Source organism: Grammomys surdaster, unplaced genomic scaffold (genome assembly GCF_004785775.1).
Source record: "Grammomys surdaster isolate TR1022 unplaced genomic scaffold, NIH_TR_1.0 126278, whole genome shotgun sequence".
In the NCBI taxonomy this organism is placed as follows: Eukaryota; Metazoa; Chordata; class Mammalia; order Rodentia; family Muridae; genus Grammomys; species Grammomys surdaster.
The window spans coordinates 6489232-6514472 of record NW_021621078.1 but is presented as its reverse complement, the minus strand read 5'-3'; the positions used below and the strand labels follow the sequence as shown (position 1 = coordinate 6514472).

The 25241-nt window shown below is 45.8% G+C and overlaps 1 protein-coding gene across 1 annotated transcript in view; it reads right to left on the bottom strand.

Annotated features, from left to right (window-relative positions):
* Positions 1-21109, bottom strand: part of Nxn (nucleoredoxin) — a 141690-nt gene extending 120581 nt beyond the window's left edge. Inside the window, exon 1 of the mRNA XM_028759298.1 lies at positions 20633-21109. Coding sequence (XP_028615131.1) covers positions 20633-20992 — 360 coding nt within the window. The 5' untranslated portion in view covers positions 20993-21109. The remainder of the gene's footprint in view (positions 1-20632) is intronic.
* Between the last annotated feature and the right edge of the window lie 4132 nt (positions 21110-25241).

The window sequence follows — 25241 nt, the reverse complement described above, 5'->3', positions numbered from 1 at the left end:
GCTCAAAGGATATGGATACAGTGCTCAAAGGATATGGATACAGTGCAGTAGGATGATTCTCATTCTAGGTAGAGGGGGACAGTGCAAGATTTTATCTTATCATGCTATTCACAGCTCACAGCATGTAATTTGTTTTGTTTGGTAGAAATTGAACCTAGGGTTTCATGCATGCTTAGCAAGTACTCTACCACTAAGCTATATACCTAGCCCCGTAGCATGTAATTTAAAACTAACAAATTGTCTATCTGTGAAATTTTCCATTTAGTATTTTCAGACCACAGCTGACCATGGGTAACTGAAACCATGCAAGGCAGAACTGTGGCTAAGGAAGAATTCCTGTACCTACTTCATGGACTATTAGAAAGAGTCAACAAGATAATACGCAAGGGGAACCTCGGAACGAGGTCCTTGGAACCTAGTAGGAGTTTAGTGAGGAATAACGCTAATGATAACGGCACCCTCCAGTTCAGGAGACGTTCTGGACTAGGACTCTCTCACTGACACCATGAGCAGAACAAGTTATCGCAAATGCAGCTCACCTGCCTCTCCCCGCACCTCCTTGGTTACCATCTCTTATGAGTGCATGACAGGATAAGCTTTTATGCCTCATGCCACCCAGCAGTAAACCTGTTAGAACTCTCCAGCTGGACACTACATGACATTGTTAACCTGTATGGATGTCAATCTATAAACTGGCTAATTTTAATTATTACTTCATAAGGAATCAGTGCCCATGATAAAGAGTCCAAAATAGAGAAAGATGACTTTACCAACATAATAATCTCCTGGTGGGAGACGACCACAGCCACAAGTAGCCTTGTAGCTTCAGACTATTTCCACTTTGTACAGCACACTACAATGCACACTCTAAGGAGATGTGTTAGGGTTTCATTGAGTATATGAAACTATACCAAAGTAATTTTTATTTTTTGGTTTTTCGAGACGGGGTTTCTCTGTATAGCCCTGGCTGTCCTGGAACTCACTCTGCAGACCAGGCTGGCCTTGAACTCAGAAATCCACCTGCCTCTGCCTCCCAAGTGCTGGGATTAAAGGCGTGTGCCACCACCGCCCGGCTATACCAAGATAATTAATGAACAAGAACTCTCTGCAGGGGCTAGGGAGATGGCTCAGGGATTGAGAGTGTTCACTATTCTTCCAGAGAACCCAAGTTTGGTTCCCGGCACCCACATAGGGTGGCTTACAACCACCTGCAATTCCAACCAAGAGAATTTGACATCTTTGGCTTCTGCAGGAATAAATACTCATGTAGACATAACCCCCCCACACACACACACATAGACATTGACACACACACAATTAAAAATAATTGGGGGACAGGGTTGAGAACAGGTTTCTCTACCATAGCCTGGATGTCCTGAAACTTGCCATGTTGGCCAGGCTGGCCTTGAACTCAGAGATCTGACTCCCAAGTTCTGGGATTAAAGCATGCCAAGCCCCCCCCCCAATTTTTTTTTTAAAAAGAAACAAAGAACTAGCTATAGAAAAGCAGGGGTGAAACTCAGTTGACAGAGTGCTCGCCTGGCATACGTGAAGCTCAGAGTTCAACTCCTAGCACTGCGTAAACCAGGGGATAACAGCACAAATCTGTAATCCCCGTGCTTGGGACACAGAGGTAAAGTAATAGGAGTCCCAGGTTATACTCAACTATGAAGCAAGGTCGATGCCAGCCTGGGTTGCGGAAGATCCTCTCTACAAATAAAATAATAAGAATTGGCTTTGGAATGGATTTGAACTCCTAAGTTTCAGAACATCTATATCCTTCATGCCCCATAAAGTCACAAGTGTGACCCCATGGCCCCCCTTTCAAAGGCCTGAGTTCAGGCCAATGATGTGTTAAATTCCTGTTTTCCTATGTTCCTGCTCAGGTTGGAAAGATCTCTTGAAAGCAACAGGCCACGTTCCCGTGACCTCAGGCCCAGGGACCAGTGCCAAGGGCTCTCTTGGGTCACAGCTATCTCTCAACACAACACGGGAAGGGTGCAAACTGCCTGGACAAGCAGCAGGAGAGCGTATCCTCTCCCTTCCTGATGGGCCAACAGGAAAAAATACCTTGGCCACTGGGCCATCTGTGTGGAATCTCTTCTCTCCAATGCATTGGACTCAGAGTGAAGTGCCTGGCTCTTTTTACACTCCAGTCTTTACATTTCACAGCCTGGGCTCTGTCCTGAAGAACTCGGTGCTGTCGTACAGAGCGGAAACGTGTTTGTTTTCTCTGCATGAGTTACAGCCACTTGAGGCATTCCACGTAGGAGGTCTGACCTGTGTCCCCAGCCTGACCCTGGCCTTGCCACAGGAAGGCCGCTGCGCTCTCAGGAACAGGCTCCTGGGACCAGGAAAGTGTCCCATTTTCTAGAGACCAGGACACATAAACTCACACGGGAAAGAGCCCTGTGCCGCTCCCCTCCTTCCAACGCGCTTATCTCTCTAGCCTGTGAACAAAATAAAACCTGGCAACGGCTCACAGATATCGGGTGGATCTTTTTTTTTTTTTTTTTAGGGCTACTAGGATAGATGCTAAGCAATACCCCTGAGCAGACAATAAGAAGAGCTAGAACCTCAGCCAGGCGGCTGCCATCCACTCTCTGAGCCTCAGTTTCCTCGCTGGTAAAAGCAGAGCGTTGTGAGGGAGTATTGATACACACCTTTAGACCCAGTCCTCGGGAGGCAGAGGAAGGCAGAGCAACATAAGTCCAGGCCTAGGACTAACCAGGGGAAACCTGTCTCAAAAAAAATCTAAATTAATTAATTAATTAATTAATTAAAATAAAGGATTGCTACACCGCCCTCAACATGCTTCCAGGGTAGCATTCAGTGGTAACATTGCCCAACACTGTACACTTGTTTAACTGTTTAATACAAACAATCAGACAAATCTGTCATTCAACTTTGAGACTCACCCCTCACTCCTAGGATGAAGTCCAGGTTGTATGTTGCTCAGGTCTCAAAACACAGACTCAAGTAGTGCTCCTGCCTCAGCTTCCTAAGTAGCTGGGACTACAGACTCACACACCACACTCAGCTATGACAGTCCCACCCTTGTTTCCACTCCAGCCCTGCTGGTCCTCTCAATGCCAATCCAAGCCCTTTACTCTTTATTTCAACAAGTACTTGTGACAAATATTTATTAATAAGAGATGATGGCTGTCCTGGTAGCACACGTCTCTAATCCAAGCATGTGGGGACAGAGGCAGATGGATCTCCGGGAGAGTTCAAGGCCAGCCTGGTCTCTACAGAGTTTCAGGCTAGCAAGGGTTACACAGAGCCATCCTCTGAGGTGGTGGTGGTGGTGGTGGTGGGAGGTATAGGAAGAGGTGGGGGTGGAGTTTACAGGAGGATGGTGGTGGGAGGGGGGCAGGACAGGAACACAAATGAATCAAATAAGGACAAAATGAGGAACGAGCGGGTCCCCACCCTCAGGACACTTCCTAGTCTAGAAGAACAAAGCAATAGTCACCATCACCTGGCCAAGTACTGTGGTGGCAAGCACAGTGTGACAGGCTTTTTGTCGGCTCACACCTCCACAGCAACCCAACATGGCAGGAACTATGAGTGAAAACCTTGACTGAGCTCAGAAAGTTAGAGAGGAGGAGAGGAGGGTGGGATCTAAGAGAAGGCGGCTTCTCAGCTGATGCCGGGTTCCTGACGATTCTGTTGTCAACCACACCTCTATTTGAACTGATACACAGACGGTAACAGGAAATATATTTTATATATAAAACACATGTATACATATGTAAATTTTTTTTATTTATTTATTTATTTATTTATTATTTTTTTGGTTTTTCGAGACAGGGTTTCTCTGTGTAGCCCTGGCTGTCCTGGAACCCACTCTGTAGACCATGCTGGCCTCGAACTCAGAAATCCTCCTGTCTCTGCCTCCCAAGTGCTGGGATTAAAGGCATGCGCCACCACTGCCGGCTATATGTAAATATTTCTAAAGGACTTCTCAGAGCTGTCCTCTAACCTTTAAGAGCATGCCACAGAGCTCTCTGTCTCTATCTCTGTCTCTGTCTCTGTCTCTCTCTCTCTCACACACACACACACACACACTGCCATGCACCGATTTTTTAAAGTATTTCCTTTGTTTTATTTAACGAATGGAATTCACCAACACAGTGCCTTCATTGCACTCTAAGGAAGTTTATTAAAAATGCATTCCTGCAATCTGGCCCAGATCAAGGTTCATTGGTTTAAGTTAAGACTCTCCCTTTGTGTGTGTGTGTGTGTGTGTGTGTGTAGGAGTTGGGGTGGGGCCACCAACTTACCACAGAGCTCCAGAAATCTGCCTGTTTCTGCCCAAGAACAATGAAGTTACAGGTCTGTGTCACTAAATCCAGCTTTGACACAGTGCTGGGGATCTGAACTGAGGTTTTCATTTTATCCACTGAGCCATCGAGTGTGGTCTTCTTGGTCCAAAAAGCATCTTTGTCTTATTCTGGGGCATGTCTGCAATTTAGACTTTTCTTATCCCAAGCCCAAAACTAAGCCTGAGACAGGCCTTGAGCAAGGACCATTGCTTCAGAGACTCTACCCACAAAAATCACACCTCCCCACAGGTACTCCTAGAAGCTCTGGCAAAAGAGCTAATGCTTCCTTAAGAAGTTAAAACTGTTCCTGTGTCCCTCAGCAGTCTGCAAGCTCACATCACCTCCTCCACCGTGTATGGACGTTGTCTACCAGGATCAGATGAACCTTCTCTTCTCAGCTTTCCCCTCTGTTCCCACGTGGTTATTTATATCGGGAACATCTTTCTTTCTTAATCCACTGACTACCCGCCCCCTCATTTGAAAAGGTCACTTTCAAGTTATTCTTTCCAGAACGCTTTCTTGAAGTCCATGACTTCAAGCTGGTGCTCCGTCCTGGTGCCCCCATGATCCTTTGCTCTGTAAGCGGCAAGGATGAACATGGCTACTCAGCTGTAAACTATATGAGAAAGAGTAAACTACTATAGTCCAGCTCCACAAACGAGATGCAAGCCTTTTCTGGCAAGGAACACTTTATTTTCTTCACATACATGGATTTTTATCATAAAACCAATTCTATTCAGAACATCTGGAAATCAGAGACCTACCACCCATTGATGCCACCATCTTGACAACAAGCCGTCTAGCATAGTTACTTCGATCTTTTTTTTTAAGTATCTGTTTAATAACATGCTAGAATTGTATTATATATGCAATCTGGAATCTTGCCTTTCTGCACAACACAGAGGGCTGCAGTCCCACAAAGCCTGTTTTTAATGGTTGTTCCACACCATTCTGAGGTGTGGTGACTTATGGAGCTGGTGATCATTTGGAGTGTCTTCAGTGTCTTACTGTTGTCTACAGAGGAATGCTGCTGTTCTAGAGTTGGAGCAGGCTGAGGTGAGCGCCATCCCCATTTTGTTCTGTCCTACAGGCTGCACACCAAATCTATCATCAGGGCTAAATCTAAACAGACTAACTCTTACCGATCTTAAGCCAACAGGCATGTGCCACCAAGCCCGGCAGTTAAGGGGTGCTGGGGATATGAATTCAGATTCTTGGGCTTGCTGTGCACGTCCCATTTTACGATTCACTGGATGTTTGCAAAGTTCACCTTTCATAACTGCTCTTCTCTGTCTGTTTAATAAACATTCCCAGGGCAACCCTTTCAGTCTTTCATAAGCAACCTGGCTCCATGACCCATAAGAAAATTAATTTTAGCTATTCTCAGCTACTTCATGCAGAAGAGAATGAGGAATGTTCCGGGGAAAGGGGAAGATGTTCAATCTTCCGTAAGAAGACTTTGATGTAATCCTTGTACATTTTTCTCAAAGCAACAGATACATTCCTGAGACGGCAGGGGAGAGGGGCTCTGAGCAGAAGAAATTACACTATGAGCGCCAGACCCTAAAACCAAGAGCCTTCAATAACGGAAAGATGTGCCCCTTCATTTTCCTCTTTCATAGCTTCAGATTTGAAAGGTGCTGGGTTTTCTGAAAACACAGTACACTTTAGCACATCAAATGTGGATTAAATACAGGCTACCTGATACCAGTTGCCACAGAAGGCCAGCACAATGTGAGTGCCCAGCATGGGGAAAAGCTTTGTTTCTGGATAAATCTGAATGCTTCCAAGAAGAGGAGACTGATGGCTTTAGAAAGTGAACTTCTGAATTCATCCAAACGGGCAGTGTGAGTTTCACTGCTTTGTGTCAGTCTGGGAGGGGCTTGCGTGGAGACGTGGAAAACTGTCTTCCAGGCGCTCCAGCCATTGTACTGGTGGAGCATTCCACGCCAGGCGTCTTGCTAATCTCAGTGGTGGTTCAGAGGGGGTTGGGGGGGAAGGTCCGTGCTTCGGTTGGTGTGCAGGTCTGTGCCGAGGCAGACATCAGAGTTGCATGGGACTCGCTTTTTGTCTCCATTGACCAGTTTCAGTCAAAGATTATAACAGTGCTGAGCCGTGGTGGTGCATTTTGATCCCTAGTCAGGTGGCAGAGGCAGGTGGGTTTCTGAGTTTGAGGCTAGCCTGGTCTACAGAGTGAGCTCCGGGAACTCCAGGGCTGTTACACCGAGAAACCTTGTCTCGAAAAATAAAAATGGGGAAAAAAATTATAACAGCAGGGTGTGCTAGTGAACACCTCTAATCCCAGCACTTGGGAGGCAGAGGCAGGTGGGTCTCTGTGAGTTCAATGACAGCCTGGTCTACAGAGTGAGTTCTAGGCCAGTAAAGGATACATAGTGAGACCCTGTCTCTTAATAAGTAAATAATAATATATGAGAACTACTCAAAAATACGTATGGGAAAGCCGTGCGCACATACACTTGCTTGCAGATGTCCAAAATGCCACTGAAGAGACATACTGGTTGTGGTAATGGTTGGTCACTGGGGAGGCAGCCTGTGGTCAGCAGTGACAGTTGAGATCTTTCCCTGCATGTCTTTCCTTTTATTTGGACTGCGATTAGTGCCATTGTCGTATTTAATGCAGATTTTATGTGCCACCATCATCTTATTGTTTGTGTGCTTCTGAGGGTTGAATGAATTCAGGGCTGGGGGTGTACCTGCCAAGTAGCTTACCAGAGAGTCACATCTCAAGACCAGAATGTTTTAATGTAGTTCCCTTCAAGAAAACAGATCGATGCCAAATGCAATCCATTGGGCAATAAGCACATAAGCACACACATGTCTATGCATAGCGTATATGTGTAACTTTTTCTGGAAGACTACAAAACACTATCTACCGTCGTTGCCTGTTTTGGGGAAGAGTCTGATTTTATGATTAAAAACTGAAAGGCTCGTTCTCCCTTGCCAATGGAAAGAAGTTGCTATGCTAAACCAAGGGATATAAGTGGCTTTTAATGTTCAGTCAGCAGAAAGCTTGTTATTTTTGCTGGATACAGATGGATAAACCCCATCTTCCTCATGAAAGCAAACTAGGTCTTGGTCCTAGAGAGACCTAGAATTGGCCTGGAATTATGGCGTCTTGGCTCTGCAGCAGAATGCACTGGATGATGCCAGGAACGGAATCACTGTGAGCCGAGTGCTGCAAAGCCAGCGTTCTGCCGGTCTCTGCAGACACATGCTTTCCCTAAGTCCTAGAGAAAAGCAGTAGGTCCAAGTGGTATTAAGGAGTACTTTACTCTTAAGAACATTTGTACAGGCTTAGAGCAATTCGTCCAAGGGTGGGATCTGGGGGCCTTGTGCAAACTGAGAAAATTTCACTTCCCTGGAAAGTGCTTTGGAGCACTTAATTCAAAGTCATCCGAGGTCTAACATGAGCAGTCAGGAATCTTCGTGCCAAACTCTACCGGATCTGAGAGAGTCCTGTGTAATCTTTTTCTGTTGTTTTTGTTTTAGCTAAAAACATTTTGTTAAATAGCTCACAGTGGCCTTGAACTCTTGTTCCTTCCGCCTCCATTTCCCAAATACTGGGATTATATGGGCAATCATAAATGGGCAAATATAGTTAGGGAGAAAACAAATCCATTTCAAAATGGGATAAAAAGTCTCAAAATAAATGGACTAATTTGTCCTAAAAAGTCAAATATTAAGAAAACAAGTCTTTCTACAGCAGGGCCCCAGATCCCTTTGTTGAAGTAGTAGCATCTACTGCTTGTTCATTCTGAAAGTAAAGGCCACACTTAATTAGCCAGTAGGATTCTCATCCTGGGGAGGAGGAGTGAGAAAAAGACTCCTTCAGGCTCTTTTGCGCTCTAATGAGCAGATGAAGCAGGGTTCTGGGGTTGGGATAAGGCACTCTGTGTTGCCACATGGCCCTCAGAAAGCACAGGCTCTGGGCCTCCTTGACAATGGAGTACCCTCAACTGCATGCCACTACCAAATGTGCACAGACTTGGGTGCAAGGCCCTCTACAGGAAATAAACGTCCTAGTTCTGCCTGCATGGCCCTGGGGCCCAGCAATGCAGCTCTGAAGAGGTGGGACTCAGAGCAAGAGTAAGGAAAAGGTGCAGTGAGATTGGCAGCCATTGTTGTGACCTGAAACCAACAGAAGAAAGGCACACGCACCTTCCAGGGGGCAGACCCTGCAAACCAGAGACTGGTAAACTTGACATCTGCCCTTCAGCGGGTTCACTACGGCTTATTCACAGACCCTGTCGGAGAGGTGATCGCTTAGGAGCAAATGTGGGTTTACCAAGTATGAGCCCTTTCAAACCAACTTTCCTGAAGAGAGAACAGGTAAAGAACTCCCAAGTTCTCCCATAGTGGACATGCTAACTGAGGGAGAATCAGACCACAGTTATCCTGGAGGAGGGTCTCTGTGTCCCGGGAGTCTATCATCCAGGCTATCGGTCAGGCGGATGATACATAATTCAAACTTGAGAAGGGGCTCTGGTTGTTGTAGTGGGCATATCAACAAACACAATGATCTCAACAGACTATGGAGACTGACCGCATCTAAACTGACTCTTGAAAATGGAGCGCTGAGAATCTGGACTCCATCCTCACTTGTCCAGGCTTCTGACCACTAGAGAAGACCCTGGAATCCTGGGTGACTAAAGGGTCGGCAGTGTGATGTGATTATCAGAAGAGCCCATGCAAAAGCTGGGGAGATTGCCCAGTGGGTGTGAGTGTTATTGTAAAAGCATAATGGCTTATACAGCAGGGACTGACAGAAGGGGGAAGGGAGAGATGGGGGGTGGGGCTGTGATGAGTGTATGGAGCCTCCGTACGCAGCACAATAAATACCACGTACACTGAGTATGCACAATGAAAACTTCCACAACTTTTATTTTCTTAAGATTTATTTGTGGGCCCAGAGCGAGCGGGGGTTGGGGGAAGGGAGGATTGGAGCGAGCAGACCGGAGCAAGAGGAAGAAGGGAAGGGGGGGGGAGAGATTTATTTACTTATCTAATATGAGTACACTGTAGCTGTCTTCAGACACACCAGAAGAGGGCATCAGATCCCATTACAGATGGTTGTGAGACACCATGTGGTTGCTGGGAACTGAACTCAGGACCTCTGGAAGAGCAGCCAGTGCTCTTAACCACTGAGACATCTCTCCGGCCTTACAACTTTTTTTTTTTTTGACATGACAATTCACTGTCCTATTTTGTGTGTGTATGTGTGTGTTCTTGTGTGTGTGTGTGTGCCCATCCACGTGGAAGCCAGCGGTCAACACTCAGTACCCTTCCAATTATTTAACACCGTATTTTTTTGAGAGACTTTTTCACTGAATCTTGGAATTGCAAATTCTGCTAATAGTTGGCGTGCACACCACCTTCCTAGCACAGGGAATACAGGCAAGGCCCCAGCCCCAGCTTTATGCAAGGCTGCTAAGGAGCTCCAGTCCTTGTGTGTATGAAGCAAGTACCTCCTCATCTCTCTAGACCCACTTTCTCTTACCTACATGATGTGTAAAGACTGCTATGATAAAAAGCTTACAGATAAGTAACAAAAGCGATGTGCCAGACCCTCTTCTACTTACTCCCAGTGTGAAAGAGAAAATAAGACCCACTCAATAGAACTGAGTATTTGATTGAATTATCATAGGCATGGTCTGGAAATACAGTCACATTCAAAATTTGGAATATAAATATAAAGTACTAGCTAGACAGCTCAGCAGTTAAGAGCACTTGTGGCCCTCCCAGAGGACTGGAGTTTGGTTCTCAGACCATCAACAGGCTCAGAACTGCCTATACTCTAGCTCCAAGGGGATCCAATGCCCTCTTCTGGTCTCTGAGTGCAACTGCACTCACAAGCCATATGCTCACAGACATACATACACATAAATAAAAATTAAATAAATCTTCTTTTAAAATAAGAAGAGGGCAGGTATATAGTCTGTCCTCAACACATATGAGGCCCTGAGTCCAATCCCCCAAATACACAAAAATGTCATCAAAACAACAATAAACAAGCCATGGTCACTGTCCTAGGAAGAAACCAAAGAGAAACTAGGGAACATGAGAGACCACTAGATGCAAAGGGAGGAGGAAGGGTGTGTAAAGAAATACAATGGCTGAGAACCTCTCCCTTCTATCAAAATAAGCATAGAGGGTAGAATGAGCTATCAAGAGCTTGGGACAAACTCTTACGTGGCACCCACTCCACGCTAGCCACTGTTCCCACCACCTTTGCACATTGATTCATTTCAGCCTCAGAAACACCCACAACGTACCCAATGGGTACAGATAACTGCATTTATTGATCAGGAAACTTGAGACACAGAAACCATGTAACCTGTTCTGAAGTCACTGAGCCAGCAAGTGGAAGCTAGGACACAGACTTAAGGACCCTGGATGGTGAGTATGCGCTTTCTTCACTTGCTAAGTACTATATTTTAAATACTTACTTATCATGACGGGACGTTTCTGAAAGTCCATGGGTATGAATGAATTTGGAAGTTACAGGCATGTAATACCTGGAGCTGAGAAACGGCCCACAGCCATGCCCACAGCCACACCACGCCCACAGCCACACCACGCCCACAGCCACACCACGCCCACAGCCACACCCACATCCAGGTCCCTTCACAACTCTCAGGGCCCCCGCAGTGAGTTGTTCAGCCCGATCTTTAGATTTTTTACACCAAACCCTGAAAACTGAGTAACAGATCAGGGAGCTCGATCCGATGAAAACTCTCTTGACCTAATTGTGTTTAAAGGGAAAGAAGGCAACAAACATCTCTGGGATTCTGAGCAGACTAGATCCATTCAGATTTTTATGACAGGGACATTGACCTCCTCCCCTCCCCAAAATAAAATCTGTAGAGTAGAGTGGACCTGGGGAAAATTCTCTAAAGAGAGCAAAGAGCCTTCCCACAGTCCCTCAGCCCTTGTCGCACCCCACTTTGTGACTCTTCAGGACCAATCCAGGATGAAAGCAACGTACCGTGGAAATGCTGCTTAGATTTATCTGTAATTGGCATCTCTATAGAAAGTCGAATGGGGAGCAGGGAGAGTGGGTGACAGAGTCAATAGAAAGGAAAGCTGAATGCTAAGTTTAAATTGTTTCTGAAAAAGATTTTTCTGATGTATAAGCTCGTACAAAGAAGAAAAAAAAATACACCGTCTCTCTGGTCCGAGAGTTAAGACCAGTGAGCAGCAAAATATTTACATTTTGCTTTTAATCACAGATGTCCCAGAACAAACATCTCCATTGCAGGGTTTCCCTGCAGCAGAACCGTGGAGGGTAACATGTAATTACTCTACCTCTCCCTTGTCATAAAGCGAAGAGCACATGTTTGAGATTTCACTGGAAGTTGGAACAGCCGTTACTGAAAGCTTCATAAAGGGGAGGACTGATTTAGTCCCAGATCTCCACAGGATACCTGAAGTTCAATTTTGTCACTGAACAAAAGCACGACAGTAGCCCTGCAGGCTTTGCATAGGATGAAGGGGAGCTGGGGGCTTGTCACTAGCTGAACTAAAAAAAAAAAAAAAAAAAAAAGACAAAAAACCCTCAAGTCATTAAAGAGAGAGGGGGAAGGAGGAAGGGGCTTAGAAATCACCACAATGTAAAGGGCAGAAGACATCTGGGCTCTCCTGCCTCGCCAACCAATAGCAAATGTGTTAAGTAGTTAGACTGGGCTGCCTCATCTCAGAGTGAACTCACATGGAAGACACCAGCCTGCCTTCTCCTGCACCACGAAGCAGGTTTGATGTAAATGGTTTTCAAGATACGTTTTCACAAACAGAAAGGAAAGACTCAAATTTAAGAGAGGTCAGCCAAACTTTCACCCAGCATGGAGATCCTGGAACTCCAGCATGGAGACCCCCAAACTCGTCACTGGTTCTCTTTACTTCAGGTTTCTGACTCTTAATGTACTTGGAAATGTTTAAAGTTAAATGTCAACCACACTGATTACTAGTAGCTGACGGAAGGACGAGACACACTTTTGAGTTCCTGGGAAGAAGGGTGATAGAGAAATGCAATGCATTTATGAAATGGAGAAGCTTCAAATGACAGGTCTGCGTATGAGACTATTTGAATGCACTAAGTCAACATTCGAAAAGGGAGAGTCATGCTTTTTCCTATTTTTGAACACAGAATTACAGGACACAAGAAGCTACTGACTCTCCTTATTAAGCTCAGAGGTACTATTTGTTTAGTCTGAGCAAGGCCCTAGGTTTGACCTCTGGTCACACACACACACACACACACACACACACACACACTTTAAAGCTCATTATGACTCAAACAGTTAAGAAAGCGGTTATTTGCAGAAGGACCCAGTTCTATTCCCAGTACCCACAGGGCAGCTCACAATCGTCTGTAACTCCTGGTCTAGAGGACCCGATGCCCTCCTCTGACCTTTATGGGCTCTTCCATCCACACAGTGCACACGCCCATACCCTTAAAAAAATTAAATTAGAAAAAAAAGGCTGCATACACTGGTAAACACCTTTAATCTCAGCATGAAGGAGGCAAGAAGCAGAGGCAGGCTGATCTTTGTGAGTTCAAAGCCATACTGGTCTGCATAGTAGGTAGGTTCTAGGCCAGTTTGAGGCTACACAGTAAGAACTTGTCTCAAAAACAAACAAAAAGAATAAGATGGGAATTCTAGCATCCAGGAGGCAGAAGCAAGAGAATCCAGAGTTCAAGGACAGCCTGGGTGAGCCCTTTCCTTTAAAAAGAGAACGAAATAAAAATTCAAAAAAAAAAAATACAAGCAAAACAAAACAAAAGAAACCTCACAAACTGTACAGAATATATTCTCTGTGTAGCTCTAGCTGTCCTGGAACTTGCTCTGTTGTAGACCAGGCTGGCCTCGAACTCAGAGATCTGCCTGCCTCTGCTGGGATTAAAGGCGTGTGCCTGGCAAAAGCATATATTTTAGTTCACGTGATCTGAAAACCACCTTGAGTTATCAATCTGAAAGCCACACACCTGCTTTCTATGACATCAGCCTTTTTTTCAGCGACCGGCACGGATTGCCCGCCCCTTCCTTTGTTTGCAGTCTCACAGAGCTTACAGTCTACTGGAAAACATTGGGAAATCTTACAAAAATCTGTGCGTAAGATCTATGGGAGCAGCCAGGCAATGGTAGCACATGCCTTTACTCACAGCACTTAGGAAGCAGAGGCAGGAGAATCCCTGTGAGTGCAAGGCCAGCCTGGTCTTCAGAGCAAGTTCCAGAACAGCCAGGGCTATGGTGAGAGACCCGTCTCAAACTGAATAAACAAACAAACAACGCGTGGAAGCTCACAGAGTAGTCTACCTAGAGGAAAAAGTGACAGGAAATACCACACTACACCCACAGACATGTGCTGCTGCTACATGTTTCTGGAGACACGTGTGAACATAATGAGGCATTCACAGAAAAGCCCGGGCTCACATACATCCGGTGAGGGTCTTTCATGTGGGATTTTAAGTGAGTTACTGAGGGAAGTGATGAGGAGACCTGTAGAACTCATTGACTGAAAATGACAACCTTAAAGAAAGTAATAAGAGACAACCTCGTGAAATACAATAAGGCTGGCAAGATGTCTCAGAGGCTATCACCACAAGCCTGCCGATCTGAGGCCCCAGGCCCCACAGGACAGAGGCAAGAACCTACTGGCGCAAGTTGCTTTCCACATTCCACAAGGCGTACCAAAAGATAGTTAGTTAACGTAAGCTGGTAGAGATAGGAAAGCTTCTAAAGCCAGGGATAGCAGGAAGCTCCCAACCCAGGCAGATGGAGAGGAACTCGGCAGAGCCTAGAAATGCAAAAGGCAGAGAGAGTCCCTGCATCCCCACGGAGAGATGAGCAGTCGGGCTTTGGACTTGACTGAAAGATCTCCGAAGAGTCAGAGGACTCTTCATCCATGAGATTCAGGATTGGGAAGCTGTTTCTTTTTTCAGCAAATATAGGGGCACTGGGGGTTGAGCCCAGAGCCTCTCCAATGTTAGATAAGCCACACAGTTCCAGACCAGAACTGTTTTTCTGAACTTGTCATTCCATCCTGGCAAGGCTTGGAAAGATTCTGCTGGGACGGTGCCTGAGGACTAGCATAGGCTCATCCAAGAGTTGTTTGCCACTGGTCCACAAAGAGGCGGAGCATAGAAACAGTGAGCTGACATTTAGAAATATTATGACACCTCAGAAAAGCAGCAACACACACATCTGTGGTCCAAGGTCTCATTTGATTAAACAGGACAGCACCCAGCATGCATTATGTGACGCAGGACAATGTACCAGTGGATGGATGACTGAAAAACGGATGAAAACATTCTAATCTGGAAAATAATTTGAGACTAGAGGCAGGAAGCCCTGGAGAAGGCAGCTGGTAGGCAATGGTCGACAGGAAATGTAACTCAGGACCCAGTGATCCAGGGATGGAGAGATGGGGTTGGAGCTCCCAGCTACTCAACAGGTAGATTAGCTAGACGAGGCACCTTCGGGGAGTGAGTTGTAAAAGATAACAGAGCGTGGCTCTGAACATTCAAAAACTCCCTACAACTTTGAAAATCATGGCAAGATACAAGAGTACGAGAGAACTTGAGGGTTTGCAGGATTCTAAATTCAGAGCCATTTTCCCTGAGTGCCTTTGAATATGCATAATGACAAATTAATCAGATGCAGAAAACTAAGCACCCTGGTGGTTAACACGGGGCACCACTGGGAATTCAGACTGTGAAGAGAGAAAACACAGCCTAGGCCAAGTCTACACTCTCTCCCAAATGAAGCAATGTGTCCAGGAGCCACACCTAGCTCAGAACAGGAGCAGCTGGAGCCCCAGAATCCTCAAGCTCAATTAGAAGAAGAAAAAAAAAAGACACCCAAGGGGCCTTCTCATCTCTGCCCCAGCCATAAACAGCACAGAGCATTCTTCTATCAATTGTGCAAATATTAAAACGGGCCTCCGACCAAAAGGAAGCGTGAGACGGAAGGTTGAAGAGAAACCAGGGAGAGCAAAATCAGTGGTCCTATCTCCAACATCCACTACCTTGCTCTGTGCTCTGGTTCACACTCCAACCCAAACGGGAAGACAAACCAATGAACAAGAAAGAGTGTGCATAGCCATCACCTGGAAGATGGGGTTAACCCAGCCACAGAGAGGATAATGGGCAAACCTCTCCTACAGCATTCCAGAACAGGGAAGGGACGCAACCCCAGGAGGGGTGAGTTTCTACAACTCAGAGGCCCACTGTCCATTTCCCACTTGAAAGAGCATCCCCACACTGCCTAGACTCTGTGACTAGAGTCAGCCAGAGAGCTTTGGCAAATCACAAAACAATCACAACATTCACGCTTTCTTCCAGAATGGTCCCTTATCATCTTTGCCAAGCTTAGGCTGTGAGGATCAATCCCAGTTGCTGCCAGGTATAGAAGGGCAGACAAGTGACTATGGGTCTCTTCAGTGTTAGCAAACCCTCATTTGCTTCTGCAGCTGCATTCATCCAACTCGCTCTCCTTACTTGTTAGCTCTTGTAGAGCAGTTCCTTGAACTCCTTCACTGTACCCCCTTAGATAGTATAAGCTGTAGTTCTGAAAAGTTTAAAAAATACATCAAAGGTGATGATAGAACAGTTGGCAGAGAGTTTGCCTAGCATGCAGTAAGCCTCAAGTTTCTCCCTAGCACCACACAGACAGGGCCAGTAGTGAGTGCCTGCAATCCCAGCACCAGGAGGCCAAGACAAGAGGGTGAGAACTTCAAAGTCCTTTTTAACCACGAGGTAAGTTCAAGACCCTTCTGGATGACAGTGAGATCCTAAGAAAGGAAGAAAGGAAATGCCAGGCGGTGGTGGTCACTCGGGAGGCAGAGGAAGGCAAAGGAAGGCAAATCTCTGTGGGTTCAAGGCTAGCCTGGTCTACTGAGGGAGTTCCAAGACAGCCAGGGTTACACAGAGAAACTCTGTCTCGAAAATAAATAGATAGATAGATAGATAGATAGATAGATAGATAGATAGATAAATGAGGAAGAAGAGGAAGAAGAGGAAGAAGAGGAAGAAGAGGAAGAAGAGGAAGAAGAGGAAGAGGAGGAAGAGGAAAGCCCTCATAGCAGGTTTGTAGTTTTGTGATGGGATATATTCCAAAGAGGCAGAGGCAGGCTGTATAATGGATTACTCAATGTTGTAACAACTTATTAATAAATGATAGTAGCATTTATCAAGTATGTACCATTATGTCAGGCACATGCATATCACACAGACTCCACAACAATCCTATGAGCCAGGTGTGGTGCTGTTATTCCAATTTTACAATGAGGGACCTACAACACAGAGTATCCTGCACAGGACACACAGCTAAAAAATGGCAGATCTCAGGCAAAAAAAAAAAAAAAAAAAAGACAAAAGAATTTCGATTTTTAGCCACTGGACTATCTCATTACACAAAGAAGATAAGATTAAAACACACATTATAAATAATGAAAGACGGGAAAAGCCTCTCCAGAATACAGCTCTGATTGCTTTTACTGGACTGTTATCTTTTATTAGACCCATTCAAATGGAAACATAGTCCCCAATGAGAGCCTGTCCTGGCTGGTTGAGAGTCTTTAGGAACAAGGCAAAAGCCTCCAATATTGAAAGCCGTATCCTTTTTGGCATCTTGCACTCACTGTTTTGAAAGGGAATAAGAAGCAAGGCCAGAATCATGTCAGTGTTCTCTCACGGCCTAAGGCAGAGGAAGAGAAAGACCAGAAGCCTTGAAGATTGGAGCTTGAAGATTGGGTTGGCATCAGATCTTGTCACCTCCAAAGTGTCCAAGTGATTTAAGAGAGAAGTCCAGGCCATGACTCTGATTTAGTCTATACCAAAAGAACCATCCAGAACAGCCAGAGCAAGCAGCCCACACGGGCCAGCTGCAGAGAAACTCCATTTACCAGTCCAAAACAACTAACTGAAGAGCTGGGCCAGAGTCGTCACCCAATTCTAATGCTTTCCTATCCTGACTTCAGAACATTACAGACCAAGTCAAAGCCCAATACACCTGTGTGGAGGGTGGTCAGTGGTTTGCACCCCCTGATGTCAGAGCACCCATGAGCAACCGCTTTCCACTAGACACCCCGCCCAGGCAAAGCCAAAGCCTGTGGCTTTAAAACCAAAACTAGTGTTCACTCTCATCGCCACAGTTAAGTTGATCCTGGAGCCAGATTCTCCAGTTTCAACAATGAACTTTTATTCATCGAAAGAGACAGCTCAAATCCGAAAGTCTAAATCATCACCAATTTCCAACTGCTCATCACGTTCTCTCTCTGCAGAAATCTAAAAAAGTCCACTAGCCTACTTATTAAAACAAGCCCAATCGTCTTAACTGAAGTTACAGGCTTCCTGACTGAGCCATTCCCATAAATCCACTCAAAGTTTGATTATCATCTAATTACAATTTCTATACAGCTATATAATAATGTGTGTGTTCTGGAAGGAAGAAGAAAAGCTTCAATTACTTTAGACCTACCACTGAAAGAAACAGAAACAGGGAAGATGTTCCATAAAGAACTACAGAGGAGGGGAAACACCACCAGTACCCTTTACTTCATGGTTTCTCGCAGCTCCAGTGGAGGTGAGAGAGCTGGGAAAAATGCAGGCTGAACATATATGGTCATCCTCAGACGTTCTTACTATATAAAGGAGAAATTAATAAAAGAAGAGAAAGAAATACCACACAGCATTTTCTTTCCCCACCATAATTTTTCAATTTTCTGTAGAGAAATGCCAGCCAATAACTAATTAGAACCATATCCTCTGTTTTCCCAATGGGAAGAAACATGCAAAATGCTTTTAAAGACCAAATGTTAATGAAAACTTTAAAAAAAAAATGTAATCTGGAACTTCAGTTTCCCTTCCGTATAGAACAAAACGCCCTTCTTTAAACCTATTTTTACAGTTGGGGAAACAGCCTAGCCAGATCCATCCACACAAAGTCCCCCCACAGGTGACTTGAACTGGGACAGCCTCTCTTTTTACTTTTCTTGGGATGAAATTGGTATTGCGAACTCACCGACTTCTATGTACCCCAATTTCAAGCTGCAGAAGACAAGAACTTGGTTACAGAGGAGAATGTGTTTTGCAGCTCTTTGGTTTCAAGGTGGGAAATGGTCCCTCTCACAGCGAGGACACTTCTTTTCCATTTCCAAGTATGTTTTCTACAAGAAACCCATCATGGCCCTTTTACCTGCCATGTCACCAGAAAACAGAAGCACTTTCTGGGGTCAGACACTGAATCACCTACTCTCCACCACAGGAGGCCTTCTGAAACTGGTCTCTAAAGAAACAAACTATAGGGTGTTACAGGAAAACAGTGCAAAGAATAAATCTGGGAAGCTAGAGATGTGAAGTTCAGTGGTGGAAGGCACTTAGCATGTGCACAGATCTCATGCCGAGCACCACAAAAAAATATATAAATAAGGGAATACATACATAAATGAATAAATAAAATCAAAATAAATGTTTAAGATGCTGGCTTATGATTTAGGCACATCCAGCATTCTGAACTGTATTTTCAAATGAGAGCCTGCTGGCCTGTGTCATCCAGATGTTCATTTGAGTGGGACCAGCCGGAGCAGGCTAGGGCTATAGAACACGTTTTTTCAAGCAAAGGGGTTAGCCAGGACAGAAGAAACCATTTGTCATATCAAATACACTCCTATTTTGGGGGCAAAAGAAGTCAGATGTTTCTAAAACATCTCAGTTTGCTCCCTGTTTTTATTGCCCAGCAATTTTATTTCCCCTTCTGTAAAAACTACAATAGGCCATAAGTCTGGAACATTCTGCCATTTGTTGTATATATTCAAAAGCTAGAAATCATTTGTATTGCCCAATAAGGATATTATTTTAAACAGATTTTAGTCTACAACAGAAAAAGGCCATGACGATGAAATATTTTTTCAATAAATGACTTCTGAACATTATTCCTTCCCAAAAGAATCATCAAAACAACCACCAAAAAGAAAACAAAGGATTCCCATATTTTTAAGCAAAAAAGTACTAGTCATGCATATTCATATCCTAGCAGACATATAAATCAAACAGTGACATAATAACTTGAAAAAATAGCTAAGTTGTAAAGTCTTGCTTCTGTGTGGTTAGCGGGCCGACGTTTTCCCAATGTTAAATTTACCAACTGTATTTCTTACACTATATTTCAAACTTTAAATCTCACATCTGTGCCTTACACCACTTTGGGACGAATGATTTACGCAAGACATTTTTGGGTCAAATTATAAGCCTTTTGCTCTAAGTCTAAATCATGCGTCTCAACATGATTCTGTACACATAAAAGGAACACGTGGCATATGTTACCACCCTCCCTGGAGGAATCTAAATGCCCGGGAATAGCCTTTCTCCCGTGAGCCCCATAAACTAAGATGCTCCTCGAAAAAACGAAAGATCCAGATTCATACGTTGCATTAGCCACACGAATTAAACAAGGGCACGCCAAAACTTTTCCTGTTACCACTCATTACAAAATGTCTTGAATTTGTTTTAATTTAAACAGACGTCTTCACCTAACAGATACACTCAGAAACCCGAACTAATTTCATCAGCAAACTGGTGGGCCGTTTGCTGTCATTCATCTACACCGATGGGATCAGTTCTACATCTAATTCGAAGTATGCCAAGTCAGCCCACCACCAAACTATGGCATCTACAAGGACCGCGGGCTGTTCTGGGCCTGGGAAGATTGCTGGACAGCCAGACAATGAAAAGCTCCCCGGTGGCCACTAACTCAGCCCAGGGGGCGGGGCGGGGGCAAGAGAAGAAAGGGGGAGAGGAGTGCGCTCCCCTCTCTCCTGAAGCTGCGATCAGCAGCCGCCTCCGGGTCCCGGGCCACAGAGGAGGGAGCCCCAGGAAGGCAAGATTTCTCTGGGAAAGAAAGGAAACTTCCTGGTGTAGGCATTATGGGAAGGGGGCTAGTGCCCTCCCCCACACACCACAGGTATCTGCGGGAAGTCAAGTGGCTAGAGAAGGATGATAGGGGTCATAGAGTGGGGAGGGCAGAGCACGGCCACTCCTACGCGATTCTCACCGCGTGGATCTGAGGGGTGTCAAACTTCCCAGCGTGGGTTCAGCTGGGTACTGGCACCCGGGAGTTGCCGCGAGCGTCCCAACCCGACAGGATCCTGGATGGGGCAAGAGGAGGGAGCCGGCCAAGATAGATATGGCAGGCCTATGGACAGCCGGTGAGGGCGGCGAGCAGCTGGCTCCCAGAACGTGGACCGCGCCTGCAGGCCGGGGGCGCCGCGGGCCCCGCGCTACTCACCTTCCGGTGCTTCTCCTTGTAGGGCAGCGCCAGCCATGGCATGTCCCGCACGAAGTCCTGCCACTGCCGCTGGTCTTGGTCGGAGGACACGAAGACGATCTCCAGGCGGTGCCGGGGCTCTGGCTCCGCGGCCGCGCCTGCCCCCGCCCCGGCCCCCGGCCCGGCCGCCGCGTCCCCTCGCAGGCGGCCGTAGAAGGCGGCCAGGCTGGCGCTGAGCTGCGCGCAGGGGGCGCTCAGGCTGCACCCGAAGTAGAGCCCCAGCAGCGCGATGCCGCGAGCGCCCAGCGAGTGCACGTCCACCTCCTCGCCACCGCCCGTCACCAGCTTGTCTCCCAGCAGCTCCTCCAGGAAGACCGACATCCTGGCCCACCGCAGCCCCGGCACGCGGGCGGGCGGGTGGGCTCGCGACAGCTACCCGGCTCGCTGGTCCGCGCGGCAGGCGGAGGCAGCGGCGGCAGGGGAGGCTGAGAGGGGAGCCCCGCCCACCGGGCCGCCCAGCCACTCCCCTCCGTGGCCACGCCCCTCCGTGGCAGGCCCGCGCTGTGCGGGCAGGTCCGTAGCAGCTGGCGTCTTGGCGCCGGCCTCCCGTACGTGGCTAAAGTAAGAAACCTGACCCGAATTCTACACCAGGACCAGAATCCCTGGACTTAAGGCAGGAGAACGGTCCTCCCTGAACTGGCGCTTTCTGAGGCTGCAAACCGTTGCTAAGCCGCATCCCTACCCCTAATTCCTCTCACCTTCCACCTCTTTTTTTTTTTTTTTTTTTTATTTTTTTTTTTTTTTCATCTTGGGTTTTTTAAAGATTTATTTATTTATTATATATGAATACACTGTAGCTGTCTTCAGACACACCAGAAGAGGGCATCAGATCTCATTACAGATGGTTGTGAGCCACCATGTGGTTGCTGGGATTTGAACTCAGGACCACTGAAAGTGCAGTCAGTGATCTTAACCACTGAGCCATCTCTCCAGCCCTCACCTTCCACTTCTAAACACTCTCCACACTGGAGTTCTGCACCCGCTCTTGTTCTTTTCCAGCCCTTCCTTCTCCCTTTCCAATACTAACCCTTAAGACATTTTGAACCCCAATGACCTCGTATAAAACTTGTAAGGTTTTAACATCATCATCGCCCAATATCACTATATCAGGCCAGGTCTTGTTCAGCAGTTGTGTGTGTTTCGAGCTTGCTACTATAAGATTGGTGGGCGCCACCTCTCTGTTTCTGATGCCAGGCACAAGAGAGAGAATTCATAAATACTTGTGGGCTGATTACAAGTCACAGTGTGGGATTTCAGTCCACAGGTCGCTGGAACCATTCCCCGATGGGAAATGGCTCTCTTCCATTTCCGTAAATGTATGCAACAGATGGCGCGGCGTTTCCAAATCAGGGTTGGCTGCTCTCCTGACTTCATAGCTTATCTCAGGTCTGCTGGTAGCTGAGAAAATTCTAAGATTTTTTTTTTACCCCATCTTGAAAGATGCTTTCCAAGGCTTAGGAAAGAACCCTGATTAAACAAATGGTCTGTGGCAAATCTCCTAGGCAAAATGTATACTATTACACACACATGCATACACACATTTAAAAAAAAAAAGGACTGTTTATGTGTATCAGCTCAGCTACTAAAAACAGTGACATTTTAAAAGGAAACCCAACCACTGGCCATCCTTCCTGACTTGGGAGGTTATTTCTTTCGCATCTGCCGCCATCTAATGGAAGAACGAAAGAGAGAACGTTTACCAACACATAAGGTGCAAAAGATTAGTGAACGCAGCAGAATGCTTTAATTACACAGGCTTTCTCTACAGTCACACACACACACACACACACACGGGGGGTGGGTGGGAGAGAAGAGAGCACAAGCACAAAGTATAAGACACAAAACCATTTAAACTTCAGAATATAACCTTATGCTTCTAGTAGAAATGCTCTTAAGTTTCTCAGTGTGTTTAAGGTAGACAGAATAATTGTGTAAGTTTTCAGGTGCTATAAATGGTGGTTCATGCCTTTAATCCCAGCACCCAGGAGGCACATCTTTGTGAGTCTGAGGCCAACCTGGTCTACAATAGCCAGGCTTACACAATGACACCCTGCTTCAAAACACTAAATAAATTGTCTTATTCGTGTGTGTGTGTATTCATCTGGTATTACAGGGCATTGTGAGCCACCCCATGTAAATGTAGAAGTCCAAACACGAAATCCCTAGAGCTCTGAACCATCTCTCCAGCAACCCTTGCACCCTGTTTTTAAAGCCTTGCATGTATGGATGTGGTGGTACGTTCCTGTAATCCCAACCGTTAGGAGGGTGAAAGCAGGAGAATTCCTAAATCCCAGGCCAGCCTGTACTACAGAGGGAGGTTCCATTTCAAAATAAACTCTGTAAGTAAAATAAGATGTTTTATCTTCCCACCTGAATCACATTTGAAATGTCCCTGAGTGGGTATGTGGTTTCACATGTCTGAAAGCATGTCAGACAGATAGATATCTACAGTCAGACATCGTCAGACAAATTCTAAACATAATGTGGAAGGAGGCATGGTGGCCAGATATGCCTTTAGTCTCAGCACTCAGGAGGCAGAGGCAGGCCGATCTCTGGGAGTTCAAAGCCAGCCTGGTCTATATAGCAAATTTCAGGCCAGCTGGGGCTATGTAATAAGACCTTCTCTCAGTTCACAAAAACGTGAAAGGACTGTCAGCATCTGCATCTTCTTCAAGCCGAAGAATAGACTATCAGGAGCAGAAAGAGGTGAGGAAAGGCTCCAGGGATTGTGAATTGGGGAAATAGCGAAGTCATTATTGAGCTGGTAAACTAGGTGCAAGTGTGGCTTGCGGAGATCATGTGCTCAGCATCTTCCTTTCATTATTTTACAGGAAAGCGGTTTCCACTGGAGTGTGTCCAAGCCGGCATCTGGCACCTGGGAAAGTGAGAGTCCGAACATACTGCACGTGAAATATAAATACAATTTGGAGAATTGTTGGTGCAGCATGCCTTGGTGAGAAGCCAAAGTTTGCAGCTGCCTTTCAACAGGGTGTGGAAGAAGGGGGTTTGCAATGGAAATGATTCCAAACTCATAATTCCAGCGGGTGTCTGTTGCTAGAAGCCCAACAAGACTCATTTGGCTTCCTGTAAAGAATTAGTCAATGTCTTTTGGTCTGTATGAGGTAAGAGACCCACTTAAAGAAGCTGCTCCATCCAGGATTTAATTAGGTTACATGTCTTAAACTTTGTATTAAATGACCACAATATATTTTGTAAGAAATGTATACTACTTTCCTTTGAAAAATTACAGTTAGAGTCACATAGCATCATTCAAAATACACACGGAACAAATATATGTTTGCTATCTTTAAGATTCATCAAGCTATCAAGGGGTAGCTCAGCGGTAGAGTAACTGCATAGCATGCTAGAGGCCCTAAGTTCAATTGCCTAGTACTATGAAGATAAATTCATAAACCAGAGCTAGCAAGATGGGTCAGCAGGTAAAGGTTCTTGCCATGTATCTTAGACTTTCTATTGCTGTGATAAAACTCCATAGCCAAAAGCAATTTTGAAAGGAATAGGTTTATTTTCTTTACACTTCCATGGAAAGGAATGGGTTTATTCTCTTTACACTCCCACACAGCAAAGGAAGTTAAAAAAAACAACTCAGCCGGGCAGTGGTGGCACACGCCTTTAATCCCAGCACTTGGGAGGCAGAGGCAGGCGGATTTCTGAGTTCGAGGCCAGCCTGGTCTACAGAGTGAGTTCCAGGACAGCCAGGGCTACACAGAGAAACCCTGTCTCGAAAAAAACAACCAACCAACAACAACAACTCAAACAGAGCAAGAGCTGCTTCGAGGCCATGGAGGGGTGCTGTTTCCTGCAGAGGCCATGGAGGGGCGCTGTTTCCTGCAGAGGCCATGAAGGGGTGCTGTTTCCTGGCTTGCTCCTCAGCCTTTTTTTTTAATTAATTAATTTTATGTATATAAGTATCTTCAGAGGGCATTCCATCCTATTTGAGATGGTTGTGAACCACTATGTGGTTGCTGGAAATTGGACTCAGGACCTCTAGAAGAGCAGTCAGTGCTCTTAACCATTGAGCCATCTCTATAGCCCCCAGCCTTATAGAACCTAAGACCACCAGCCTAGGGATGGCACCACCTACAATAAGGAAGTCTTCCCACGTCAATCCCTAATTAAGAAACTGCACTACAGATTTGCCTATAGACCAGTTGTTTTGTTTTTTGTTTTTTTATCTGTCTTCTTTGGTTCTTTCTGTGGTTCTTTGTTTCCTTCTTTCTTTCTCTCCCAAAACAGGATTTTTCTGTGTAGGCCTTGCTGTCCTGAAATTCACGCTGTAAACCAAGCTGGTCTCAAATTCAGAGATCTGTCTGCCTCTGCCTTCAAAGCACCTACAGACCAGTTTTATGGAGGCATTTTCTGTTAAGAATGCCTCTTCCCACAGGGCAGTGGTGGCGCACACCTTTAATCCCAGCACTTGGGAGGCAGAGGCAGGCGAGTTCGAGGCCAGCTTGGTCTACAGAGTGAGTTCCAGGACAGCCAGGGCTACACAGAGAAACCTTGTCTCCAAAAACCAAAAAAAAAAAAAAAAGAATGCCCCCACATGTCC